The 14175-nt window shown below is 43.5% G+C and overlaps 1 protein-coding gene across 1 annotated transcript in view; it reads left to right on the top strand.

Moving 5' to 3' along the window:
- Positions 1–8924, top strand: part of LOC119929615 — a 36837-nt gene extending 27913 nt beyond the window's left edge. Inside the window, exons 6-7 of the mRNA XM_038747790.1 lie at positions 2870–3011; positions 8699–8924. Coding sequence (XP_038603718.1) covers positions 2870–3011; positions 8699–8827 — 271 coding nt within the window. The 3' untranslated portion in view covers positions 8828–8924. The remainder of the gene's footprint in view (positions 1–2869; positions 3012–8698) is intronic.
- Positions 8925–14175: the final 5251 nt, after the last annotated feature.

Below are 14175 nucleotides of genomic sequence, written 5' to 3'. Positions count from 1 at the left end.
TGGGAATCTGTGAATACTGAGGCCATGCAGGAATTTTAAGACTAAAATTTTCATTTAAATTTTAAGTCTAGACCATGAGCCCATTGTGGGTAGGGATTGTCTCTATTGCTGTATTATATTTTCCAAGCACTTAGAGCAGTGCTCTGCACACAGTAAGCACTCAATAAATACCATTGATTGATTGAAGAGGGAGAGTTTTCACACCATCTCTAACAAGGGAAGAATCTCACACACAAATAAGCTTTTCCTCATGTCGTCATGATTAGTGCATCCCGCACTTGATACTATTTGCTCTTTCTTCAATCTATCAATCAATCAATCAACCGTATTTATTGAGCTCTGACTGCATGTAGAGCACTAAGCACTTGGGAGAGTCCAATACAATAGAGTTGGTAGACATGTTCCCTGCCCACAATGAGTTTACGGTCTAGAGGGGGAGAGAGACGTTAAAATAAATTAAAGATATGTACTAAGTGCTGGAGGGTAGAGGGTAGGGTAAATAAAGGGTACAAATACAAGTGCATATAATAATTATAATAATGATGGTATTTGTTAAGCACTTATTATGTGCCAAGTATTGTTCTATGCGCTGGGGTAGATACAAGGTTGTCCCTAGTGGGGCTCACAGTCTTAATCCCCATTTTACAGATGAGGTAACTATTAGAACCCAGCATGCTCAGTGGAAAGAGCGTGGGCTTTGGAGTCAGAGGTCATGGGTTCAAATTCCGGCTCCACCAATTGTCAGCTGTGTGACTTTGGCAAGTCACTTAACTTCTCTGTGCCTCAGTTCCCTCATCTGTAAAATGGGGATTAAGACTGTGAGCCCCCCGGGGGACAACCTGATCACCTTGTAACCTCCCCAGCATTTAGAACAGTGCTTTGCACATAGTTAGCGCTTAATAAATGCCATCATTAACCCATGACCTCGGACTACCAAGCCCGGGCTCTTTCCATTAAGCCACGTTGCTTCACATATGCATATGCAACGCAGACGGGAGAAAGAGAGAGAGAGAGTCAGAGACAGAGACAGAGACAAAGAGACAGAAAGGGCGAGTAGGGGAGATGTGGGCTTAGTTTGGGAAGGTCCCATGGAGGAGATGCAATTTTAATAAGGCTCTGAAGGTGTGGAGAGTGGTGGTTTGTCTGATATGAAAAGGGAGGGATTTTCAGGCCAACGGCAAGATGTGGTAAGGAATTGGTGGCAAGATAGACAAGATCAAAGTACAGCATTGCAAGAGCGAAGTGACTGTGCTGGGTTGTAGCAAGATAATATAATAATAATTATGGTATTTGTTAAGCTCTTACTATATACCAGGCAGTGTACTAAGCGCTGGATATGAGCAAAGTAAGATAGGGGAGGCCGGCCGACTGAGAGCTTTAAAGGCGGTGATAAGGGGTTTCTGTTTGATGTGGAGAAGGATAGGCAATCACTGAAGGTGCTTGAGGAGTGGGGAAGCATGGACTGAACTTTTATTTTTAGAAAAATGATCCCGGTAGCAGAGCGAAGTATGAATTGGAATAGGGTGAGACAGGAGATAGAGAGGTCAGCAAGGAGGCTGATACAGTAATCAAGGTGGGAGAAGATAAGTGCTTGGCTCATCATAGTAGTTTGGATGGAGAGGAAAGGGCCAATTTTAACGATTTTGTGAAGATTGAATAGATAAGGTTTAGTGACAGATCAAATATGCGGATTGAATGAGGGATGGGTCAAGTATAATGCCGAGGATATGGGGTTTGTGGGACAGGGATGATGCTGGTGCTATCTACAGTGATGGGAAAGTCATGGGGAGGACAGGGTTTGTGTGGGAAGACAAGGAGTTCTGCTCTGGACATGCAGGCATCCATGTAGAGATGTCCTGAGGGCAGGAGGAAGTGTGAGGCTGCAGAGAAGGAGGGAGATCAGGGCTGGAGTGGTTGATGTGGGAAACTTCAACCCAAGAAGCAGTGTGGCTTCGTGGAAAGAGCACGGGCTTGGGAGTCAGAGGGCATGGGTTCTAATCCCCGTTCTGCCACTTGTCAGCTGTGTGACCTTGTCGTAGTCACTTCATTTCTCTGGGCCTCAGTTCCCTCATCTGTAAAATGGGGATGAAGACTGTGAGCCCCACGTGGGACAACCTGATTACCTTGTACCTACTCCAGCTCTAAGAATAGTGTTTGGCACTTAGTAAGCACTTAACAAATACCAACATTATTATTGTTATTATTATTATTACTATTATTATTATTGAACTTCCTCACAGCGATGACAATTCCCCCCTTTTCTCTCATTCCTGATGAAGAGTTTGTTAAATGGGGATTAAGATTGTGAGCCCCCTGAGTGTCAACCTGATCACCTTGTAACCTCCCCAGCACTTAGAACAGTGCTTTGCACATAGTAAGTGCTTAATAAATGCCATTATTATTATTATTATTATTATTATTATTATTAGCAGAGAGCTGCTCCATTTTCGAACGCAATGCACCACGCCGGTCTTTTCCTCAGTAATTTACTCACAGTTCTCAAGCCGGTATGCCACTTTGAGGCCTTATTTCACCATGTCCTTATTATCAGTGTATGGATTGATGATGTATAGTAATCTACATATGGATATTCATTTATTTTACTTTTTCCACACACTTGCTGTTTCCCATTGACCCTTGTTCTTCATGCTTTTCCTGTTTCTTGTAAATCATTTGGCCTGTTGCCCTTATTAAGTGGATTGTGCCAAACACTCTCCACATCTTTAGCTTTTGTTCCATTCTCCCAAGTGCTTAGTACAGTGCTTTGCGTACCATCGGTGCTCGGTCGTTACTGTTGATCTGACTGATGGATTGAGAGGCATTTGCAAGTCATTTTCTCTTTTTTTATTCCTCTGCATCTCAAATATAGTTTCATGACACAAGGGGCCACGGAAGAGGTCTCTTATTCCTCTCCATCTTACGGTCAGTACGGCTCTCGGGAATCATTTAGGCCCCAGACGGACTATCCGGCCAGGAACCCAGGTCCTCCCCGGCAACTGCAGCCTCATGCTGTAAGTACCCCACGTCTTAATTCTCACCTTGTTGAGGTTTCTTGAAAGTCGATACTTGGCAATATTTGTGTTTCAGGGTAAGTGGGACCAAGAGAAGCAGCGTGGAGTAATGGATACAGCATGGGACTGGGTGTCAGAAGGTCCCGGCTCCGCCACTTAATAATAATAATAATAACAATGGTATTTGTTAAGCGCTTACTATGTGCCAAGCACTGTTCTAAGCACTGGGGTAGATACAGGGTAATCAGATTGTCCCACATGGAGCTCACCGTCTCAATCCCCATTTTATAGATGAGGTAACTGAGGCACAGAGAAGTTAAATGACTTGCCCAAAGTCACACAGCAGACAATGGCAGAGGCAGGATTAGAACCCACGACCTCTGACTCCAGAGCCTGTGCTCTTTCCACGAAGCCACGCTGCTTCACTTGTCTGCTACCTGACCTTGGGCAAGTCACTTCACTTCTCTGGGCCTCAGTTACCTCATCTCTAAAATGGAGATTCATTCATTCATTCAATCGTATTTATTGAGCGCTTACTGTGTACAGAGCACTGTACTAAGCGCTTGGGAAGTACAAGTTGGCAACATATAGAGACGGTCCCTACCCAACAGTGGGCTCACAGTCTAGAAAGGGGAGACAGAGAACAAAACAAAACATATTAACAAAATAAAATAAATGGAATAAATATGTACAAATAAAATAGAGTAATAAATATGTACAAACATATATCAATCAATCAATCAATCGTATTTATTGAGCGCTTACTGTGTGCAGAGCACTGTACTAAGCACTTGGGAAGTACAAGTTGGCAACATATAGAGACAGTCCCTACCCAACAGTGGGCTCACAGTCTAAAAGACTGTGTATATATACATATATATAGGTTGAGATTGAGACTGCGAACCCCACATGGGCCAGGGATTGGGTCCAACTGCTTGTATCTACCCCCAGTACTTAATACAGTGCCTGGCACATAGTTAGTGCTTAACAAATGCCATCATTTTAGGCTCTTTAAAAAAAAAAACCCAAAAGTCTCACCTTCCAACTGGATTTCTCAGTGGAGTAGGTTGACATTGCAGTCAATGAAAATACAAGCAAATTGTCCCCGTAAAGCTTACGTTTCTGAGGAGCAGGGCCCCATGTTCTCAAATAATTCTGAGCGTTCCCTAAGCCCTCATACCCTCTTTTCCAGCTAAAAAAGGTTAGCAGTGGCAGTGGAGTGGAGAGTGCGGGCTGGAAAAGGAGAGAAGGGAGGTGAGGTAGGAGGGGGCAAGGTGATGGAGATCTTTGAAGCCAATAATGAAGAGTTTTTGCTTGATACGGAGGTTGATAGGCAACCACTGGAGATTTTTGAGGAGGGGGGTGACAGGCCCAGAGCGTTTCTGTAGAAAGATCAATCAATCAATCAATTAATCGTATTTATTGAGCACTTGGGAAGTACAAGTTGGCAACATATAGAGACAGTCCCTACCCAACAGTGGGCTCACAGTCTAAAAGGGGGAGACAGAGAACAAAACCAAACATGCTAACAAAATAAAATAAATAGAATAGATATGTACAAGTAAAATAAATAAATAAATGAATAGAATAATAAATATGTACAGACATATATACGTATACACAGGTGCTGTGGGGAAGGGAAGGAGGTAAGATGGGGGGATGGAGAGGGGGACGAGGGGGAGAGGGGAAGAAAGATGATCGGAGTGGCAGAGTGAAGTATAGACTGAAGTAGGGACAGCCGGGAGGTTGGGAGATCAGAAAGGATACCGATGCAGTAATCCAGTCGGAATAGGATGAGTGATTGTACTGGCATGGTAGCCATTTGGATGGAGAGGAAAGGGCGGATCTTGGCGATGTTGTGAAGGTGAGACCGGCCGGTTTTGGTGACGGATTGGATTATCTCCCATGGTCATAAGCTCTTTGTGGGCAGGGATTCTGTCGTTTGCTTAATTCTTTCCAAGTGCCAAGAGTGATGCATTGCAGGTGGCTACTCGATAAATGTTTTACTACTACTACCGTTACTATTACTATTTTTAGCCAATGCACGTGGACTTACATGGTCACTGTTGAAATCTCGATGGATGCCGTTACAGCAGGCCAGTGGAACGGTTCTCTTGGAGTCTCTGCCAAGAACTGGTCACTGTTTAGCACAAAAACCTGCCAACAAGTTGGAAGGCAGGATGTCTGTTACAGTTTTTTGCACTCTGCAGAATTCCTGTTTTTTTAAACCCAATGCCAATTTTCAAAATATTGAACTGTGAAGACCAGCACAGATTATATGTCTGATTAATTAATAAATACAGACATATAATAAATAGCAGTACTGTGGGGTTTTTTGTTTGTGTTTTTTTTTTACAAGGGACAGTAGAGAAGGGAAATGAAATTTCAAACTTTAGACCAGAATGGCGATACAGTCTCCATCCAGTTTTTTTCTCCTCAAGGTTTTCATTCATTCATTGTCATATTTATTGAGTGCAGAGCACTGTACTAAGCGCTTGGGAAGTACGAGTCAGCAACATATAGAGACGGTCCCTACCCAACAACGGGCTTACAGTCTAGAAGAGGAGAGATACATTTATCTGTGCCCTAGATTTACAAAGGCCAAAAGCCATTTTATTTCAGTGGTGGCAGAGTTCAGATTTGACAGAAAAAAACCAAAAACCTTCAAACACAACCAAACCGAAAGAGTAGGCTGCGATTTGTGTGCTGTAAATAACGTTGGCTGAATATATGAATGATGCTGTTGCAATAGCAGTTCCCTAGGTAGTGTCAGGCTGTAACCGAAATTGTAATTTTATAATTATCATCATCATCATCATCAATCGTATTTATTGAGCGCTTACTATGTGCAGAGCACTGTACTAAGCGCTTGGGAAGTACCAATTGGCAACATATAGAGACAGTCCCTACCCAACAGTGGGCTCACAGTCTAAAAGGGGGAGCTCCACTGAGCCACACTGCTTCCCACGTATATCCCACGGGATGGTCGGAAGAGCATTCCCTGATTCCTTCACTGCCTCCCAATTATGAAATAAAAGAGGTGATGCCACAATAACACTCACACACGCAGACACATTTTTCCAGGCAAATGTTTAATTTGGACAATAGGTAGGCCCACTGACAGTACGACACAAAAGTCTGGACTTCATGTCTACAACATCAGAAAAAGAACATCAGGTTGTATTTGTTCAAAAGCCTCCTTTAATGTTTGGACTTTGCTTCATACTTTCTAGGTTGGCGGGAAATGTAAATCTGTTGAAAAGTTCCCAGTGCATCCCGCCCCCCCAGAATATGGGAGCTGAATCCTTGTTGAGGAAAACTCACACTGCAGCATAATTGTAATTGTGGTGTTCGTTAAAGCGCTTACTACGTGCCAGGCTCTGTTGTAAGCACTGGGGTGCTTAGAGGCAACGTAATCGGGTTGGACGCAATCCCTGTCACACACAGGGCTCCCTGTTTTAATCATACGCCCTGTGCCAACTTGTACTTCCCAAGCGCTTAGTACAGTGCTCTGCACACAGCAAGCGCTCAATAAATACGATTGATTGATTGATCGATTGACCCACACCCATGGCCGTTTCTTCCGACGCCACAACACGCCGTATATCACGTGTATATAATAATAATAATAATAATGTTGGTATTTGTTAAGCGCTTACTATGTGCAAAGCACTGTTCTAAGCGCTGGGGGGAACACAAGGAGATGAGGTTGTCCCATGTTGGGCTCACAGTCTTCATCCCCATTTTACAGATGAGGGAACTGAGGCACAGAGAAGTGAAGTGACTTGCCCAAAGTCACACAGCAGACATGTGGGGGAGGCTGGATTTGAACCCATGACCTCTGGCTCCCAAGCCCGCGCTCTTTCCACTGAGCCACACTGCTTCCCACGTATATCCCACGGGATGGTCGGAAGAGCATTCCCTGATTCCTTCACTGCCTCCCAAGTGTGTGAAGCTGGCAGAATATTTTTAGTTGGTATTTGTATTTGTTAAGCGCTTACCTAAGTGCCAGGTACTGTACTAAGCGCTGGGGTAGACACAAGTTAGTCAGGGTGGACCCAATCCATGTCTCACATGGGGCTCACAGTCTTGCTCCCCATTTTATAGAGGAGGTAACTGAGGCACAGAGGAAGTGAAATGCTTCTAGACTGCGAGCCCGCTGTTGGGTAGGGACCATCTCTATGTGTTGCCAACTTGTACTTCCCAAGCGCTTAGTACAGTATTCTGCACACAGTAAGCGCTCAATAAATACGATTGAATGAATAGTACACAGTACTAAGCACACAGTAAGCGCTCAATAAATACAATTGAATGAATGACTTGCTCAAGGTCACACAGCAGATAAGTGGTGGAACCGGGTTTAGAACCCAGGTCCCAAGCCCGGGCTCCATCCACTAGCCCACACTGTTTCTCACTAGGCCACACTGCTACGGTGCACTTATTCCTTTGAGGTAGTCAGTAATTGTAGTGGTAGCAGTACTATTTATTGAGCACCTAATGTGTGCAGTGCACTGAACTAAGCTCAATAAACACTAAGTGCTTGGGAAATGGGAAACCAAGAAGACGCATGTTTCCTCTTCACAGGGAACTTAAACTGTAACAGCGGAGAGTGACCTACCAACACAGACAAGTTATTAAAATAGGATAGAGCACGGGCTTGGGAGACAGAAGGTCATGGGTTCTAATCCCGCCTCCACCACTTATCTGCTGCGTGACCTTAGGCAAGCCACTTCACTTCTCCGTGCCTCAGTTACCTCATCTATAAAATGGGGAATAAGACTGTGAGCCCTATGCGGAACAGCGACCATGTCCAACCCGATTTGCTTGCATCTACCCTAGCGCTTAATACAGTGCCTGGCACCTAGTAAGCACTTCACAAATACCACAATTATTACTTATGAGAAAAAGCGTGGCTTAGCAGAAAGAGCACGGGCTTGAGATTCGAAGGACGTGGGTTCTAATCCTGCCTCTGCCACCTGTCACCTGTGTGACTTGGGGCAAGTCACTTAACTTCTTGGTGCCTCAGTTACCTCATCTGTAAAATGGGGATTAAGATTGTGAGCCCCATGTGGGACAACCTGATAACCTTCTATCTACCCCAGTGCTTAAAACGGGGCTTGGCACCAAGTAAGCGCTTAACAAATATAATGATTATTAGTATTATACATGTAAATGGGGTGCAAATGGGGGTAAATGGGTGCATAAAACTGTAGGCTGTAGACTATAAACTAGTTGTGGGCAGGGAATGTGTCTGCTTATTGTTATATCGTACTCTCCCAAGCACTTAGTAGAGTGCTTTGCATAGCGTAAGCACTCAATAAATACAGTAGGATGAATGAATGAATAAAAACAGTTGCCAAAAGAAAATCGCTTCTACTCATTCATTCCTTCAATTGTATTTATTGAGTGCTTACTGTGTGCAGAGCACTCTACTAAGCGCTTGGAAAGTACAGCAACAGAGAGAGACAATCCCTACCTAACAACGGGCTCACAGTGTAGAAAGGAGAGATAGTTAACAAAATAAAACAAGTAGACAGGCCTCAATAGCATCAGTCTCCTACTTCAGTCATCTTTAAAACCAAAGACCTCAAGAGTCGGCCTAACCCAACCCGCTGAACCTACTGAATGTGAGCAACCGTTCTACTGAATGAATCTTACTAACACTTCATATTTCGATTTTCTTCCAGGGCTTTCGATCCCCTGGAGTGCCTAACCCAGATTACCTTCAAGGAGAGAGGCATCCCATGGCCTATCCATCAGCAAAGTCGGAACAACCATTTAGGGTCGGCCGGGCTCAGATGGCACCACTCTACTAGAAAGCTGCCCGTAAACAGCGACGAGGGTGTTTTTTTTAAGTAAATCCTCGCCCCTTCTGCCAAAAAACAGTGCTTTGCACATAGTAAGCGCTTAACAAATGCCATCATCATTATTATTATTATTAAAAGAGACTCGATTGAGGGTTCGGTGAGATTTAGTTAATCCATTTCAGCGCTGAATAAAACTCTGCTGGCTTTGAAAGCCATCTCAAAGGTTCCTTTCAGCCACCCTTTGAGGAATCGGGCGGACTTTCTTTTACCATCGCTCTGCTGCCAATCTGATCCTCAAGCCTCCTTTTCAAATTGCAAGGGTGGCAGCTTCCTTTTCGGTATCTCTTTGCTTCCCTTTAATAACAGACGCTCAAGACACTTCCAGCAGACGCTTCCTTTGACCGCCGGTCACCTCGCTGAAATCCTACCAGCTCTCTACTTCAACTTTGTCAAGAACTAAGTGGATTTCAGATTTCTAAACTCTGCTTCCTCCCCCACTCAATCGATTGATACTATTATCAACACTATTATCAATCGATCATCATCCTCATCAATCGTATTTATTGAGCACTTACTATGTGCAGAGCACTGTACTAAGCGCTTGGGAAGTACAAATTGGCAACATATAGAGACACTCCCTACCCAACAGTGGGCTCACATTCTAAAATCAATCGATCAATCGATCAGTCAATAGTATTTATTGTGCACCTTCCGGCCATCAGACACCATAGTAAGCCCTTGAGACCTTACAATAAAATTAATAGACATGATCCCTTCCCTCATGAAACTTACAATCAAATGGGGGAGATGGGAAGGAACGTAAATCATCTCTGCTCTGGAATGTTTTCTCATTTCTTCCTTATTCATTCATTCTATGGTATTTATTGAGTGCTTACTGTGTGAAAAGCACTGGACTAAGAGCTTGGAAAATATAATTCAGTAACCAATAGAGACAATCCCTACCCAATAACGGGTTCACAGCCTTCCCTCAGGAAGTTCTAATTAGTGCCACCCAATTTCTCCATCCTCTTGGGGTCGAATTGGACTTTCCAACCGCTTAGTACAGTGTTCTGCACACAGTAAGTGCTCAATAAATACGATCGAATGAATGAATCACAAATTCTCATCCTCTCCCCAGTTCAACCTGGTACTTCCTTAAGTCACTTCTGCTTTGAGATGCCGGAAAATGGGGTTCAGTTGAATGTGGCACTGGGAAATGTTGGGTTGCTTTTAATTTACCCAGTAAATTATTTTTAATTTGCCCGGTAATTTAATTTACTGGGAAAATTGGGAGCTGAGAAAAGCAAAACTGAGGATGAACCACTTTATTTGCTTAATGCTGAAATCTTTAAAATGAATCAACCTACACAGTGTCCCAACATGATCCTCGCCACTGTAGAGAACAGAGAACCCTCGTCATTAGTGAAGAAAAACAATTTTGCATTTCCTGCGTCATTAATAAAATGCTTGCCTGGAGTAACTGCTTTAATTAGTATTGCCTAAATTTCTAAAGTGATATAATGGTTGTATGAATTATCTTCATCCAGTGATTTTTGTGAAATCAATGGATTGGTTTTGGAAGAAGAAACACCAAAACTCACAGGGCTAGTTTATGATCCTGTCTGGCCTCGTGGAAAGAGCATGAGCTTGGGAGTCAGAGGATCTGGGTTCTAATCCTGCTTCACCACTTGTCTGCTGTTTGACCTTGGGCAAGTCATCATCATCATCAATCGTATTTATTGAGTGCTTACTATGTGCAGAGCACTGTACTAAGCACTTGGGAAGTACAAATTGGCAACATATAGAGACAGTCCCTACCCAACAGTGGGCTCACAGTCTAAAAGGGGGAGACAGAGAACAAAACCAAACATACTAACAAAATAAAATAAATACAATAGATATGTACAAGTAAAATAAATAAATAAATAAGTAAATAAATAGAGTAATAAATATGTACAAACATATATACATATATACAGGTGCTGTAGGGAAGGGAAGGAGGTGAGATGGGGGGGATGGAGAGGGGGACGAGGGGGAGAGGAAGGAAGGGGCTCAGTCTGGGAAGGCCTCCTGGAGGAGGTGAGCTCTCAGCAGGGCCTTGAAGGCAGTGAAGTCGTTCCACTTCTCTGTGTCCCAGTTGCCTCATCTGGAGAATAATAATAATAATGATGGCATTTATTAAGCGGCCTCATCTGGAGAATAATAATAATAATGATGGCATTTATTAAGCGCTTACTATGTGCACTGTTCTAAGCTCTGGGGAGGTTACAAGGTGATCTGGTTGTCCCTCGTGGGGCTCACAGTCTCCATCCCCATTTTACAGGTATTGGTAACTGAGGCACAGAGAAGTTAAGTGACTTGCCTAAAGTCACACAGCTGACAATTGGCGGAGCTGGGATTTGAACCCATGACCTCTAACTCCAAAGGCAGTGCCCTTTCCACTGAGCCACGCTGCTTCTCGAAAATGGAAATGAAGACTGTAAACCCCATGTGGGATGTGATCTGTGTTCAAACTCATTAGTTTGTATCAACCCCAGCGCTTAGTAGAGTGTATGGCACATTTAAGTGCTTAGCAAATACCATTTTTTTTAATGGAGACCTGGGTTCCAGTTCCAGCTCTGCCACTTGTTCAATACGTGACCTTAACTAGTCACTTCACTTCTCTGGGCTTCAGTTTCTTCATGTGTAAAATGGGCTCTTGATTCTAACCTCTCCCCACCCCTGAGGGATATTTTGAGGAGAAAATGAGAGAGAGCACTTAGCCATTCAAATTCAAGGTAATATTATTATTCTCTTTGGCTTATAATAATGAGGGTATTTGTTAAGCGCTTACTATGTGCCAAGCGCTGGGGTAGATGCAAGGCCATCAGTTTGTCCCACATGGGGCTCCCAGTCTGAATCCTCATTTTACAGATGAGGTAACTGAGGCACAGAGAAGTTAAGTGACTTGTCCAAGGTCACACAGATGCCTTTCATTTTTAATAACTATGAGAAGCTGCCTGGCTCAGTGGAAAGAGCACAGGCTTTGGAGTCAGAGGTCATGGGTTCGAATTCCGGCTCCACCACATGTCCGCTGTGTGACCTTGGGCAAGTCACTTAACTTCTCGGAGCCTCAGTTACCTCATCTATAAAATGGGGATGAAGGCTGTGAGCCCCACGCGGGACAGCCTGATCACCTTGTATCCCCCCCCCCAGCGCTTAGAACAGTGCTTTGCACATAGTAAGCGCTTAACAAATGCCATAAAAAAAATGATGTGGCAGGGCCAGGATTAGAACCCACAACCTCAGACTCCTAAGCCCGGGCTCTTTCCACTAAGCAATGCTGATTCTCCCAAGCATCTTATACAGACAATGGTGTTACTAAGTGTCCTGGTGATGGCCAACGTCACTGGCTGTTTGGAACATTTTACTCAGTAAGATATGTATATTTATTATATACATGTATATATATATTTAGAGAAGCAGCATGGCTCAGTGGAAAGAGCCCAGGCTTTGGAGTCAGAGGTCATAGGTTCAAATCCCAGCTCCGTCAACAGTCAGTTGTGTGACTCTGGGCAAGTCACTTCACTTCTCTGTGCCTCAGTTACCTCATCTGTAAAATGGGGATGAAGACTGTGAGCCCCTCGTGGGACAACCTGATCAACTTGTAACCTCCCCAGTGCTTAGAACGGTGCTTTGCACATAGTAAGTGCTTACTAAATGCCATTATATATATATATATATATATGTATATATATATATATATATATTCTGATTATAGATTAGATAGAACCGTGGTATTTGTTAAGTGTGTACTGTACACCAAGCACTGTACTAAGTCCTGGGATAGATACAAGATAATCAGATTCCACATGGGGCTCACAGTCTAAGTAGGAGGGAGATTGGTATTGAATCTCCTAGAGTGTGAGCCCGCTATTGGGTAGGGACCGTCTCTATATGTTACCAACTTGTACTTCCCAAGCGCTTAGTACAGTGCTCTGCACACAGTAAGTGCTCAGTAAATATGACTGAATGAATGAATGAATCCCCAGGCCCAGACTGGAACCGCTTGCTGTACTGGTAACATGTTGTAAGCTCATTGTGGGCAGGGAATGTGTCTGTTTATTGTTATAGTATACTCTCCCAAGCGCTTAGTACAGTGCTTTAGATACAGTAAATGCTCAATCAGTATAATTGAATGAATGAATGAATGAATAGGTATATATCCTTACACTCATGTTTCTGGCATTAATAGGATGTGGAGCTCATGTGACTTTGGGTAAGTCACAATCAATCAATCATATTTATTGAGTGCTTACTGTGTGCAGAGCACTGTACTAAGCGCTTGGGAAGTACAAGTTGGCAACATAACTTCTCTTTGCCTCAGTTCCCTCATCTGTAAAATGGGGACGAAGACTGTGAGCTCCACTTGGGACAGCCTTGATTATCTTGCATCCCCCCCACCCTCCCAGCACTCAGAACAGTGCTTGGCACATAGTAAGTGCTTAACAAATACCAACATTATTATTTTATGTAATCATTTAGCCTGGACTGTTGCATTTCCACTAAAAAGTACCATATTTTTTTGACGTGTACAGGTGTGTCTTTAATAATAATAATGATGGCATTTATTAAGTGCTTACTATGTGCAAAGCACTGTTCTAAGCGCTGGGGAGGTTACAAGGTGATCAGGTTGTCCCACGTGGGGCTCCCAGTCTTCATCCTCATTTTACAGATGAGGTAACTGAGGCGCAGAGAAGTTAAATGACTTGCCCAAAGTCACACAGCTTGACAATTGGCGGAGCTGGGATTCGAACCCATGACCTCTGACTCCAAAGCCCGTGCTCTTTCCACTGAGCTATGCTGCTTCTTTGTTTTAGCTATTGTAGAATTCACCCTGAAGGTATACTAATATTGGAAATAAGAATTCCCCTTCCCTCAGTGAGAAGTAAAATCTGTTTTTACCACAATAATTACACCATGGTTTTATTCATTCATTCATTCAATCGAATTTATTGAGCACTTACTGTGGGAAGAGCACTGTATTAAGTGCTTGGAAAGTACAATTCAGCAACAGAGACAACCCTGCCCACAATGGGCTCACAGTCTAGAAGGGGGGAGGCAGACATCAAAACAAGTAAACAGGCATCAATAGCATCAATATAAATGAATAGATTTATAGCTATAGACACATCATTAATAAAAATAAATAGATGATAAATATGTACACATATGCACAAGTGCTGTAGGGGGGTAGAGCAAAGGGAGGGGGTTGGGGCAATGGGGAGGGGATGAGGAGCAGAGGAAAATGGGGGGCTTAGTCTGGGAAGACCTCCTGGAGGAGGTGAGCCTTCAGTAGGGCTTTGAAGGGGGAAGAG

Source organism: Tachyglossus aculeatus, chromosome 6, assembly GCF_015852505.1.
Source record: "Tachyglossus aculeatus isolate mTacAcu1 chromosome 6, mTacAcu1.pri, whole genome shotgun sequence".
NCBI lineage: Eukaryota > Metazoa > Chordata > Mammalia > Monotremata > Tachyglossidae > Tachyglossus > Tachyglossus aculeatus.
Note: the sequence above shows the minus strand (reverse complement) of the source record. Positions and strands in the feature narration are given on the sequence as shown.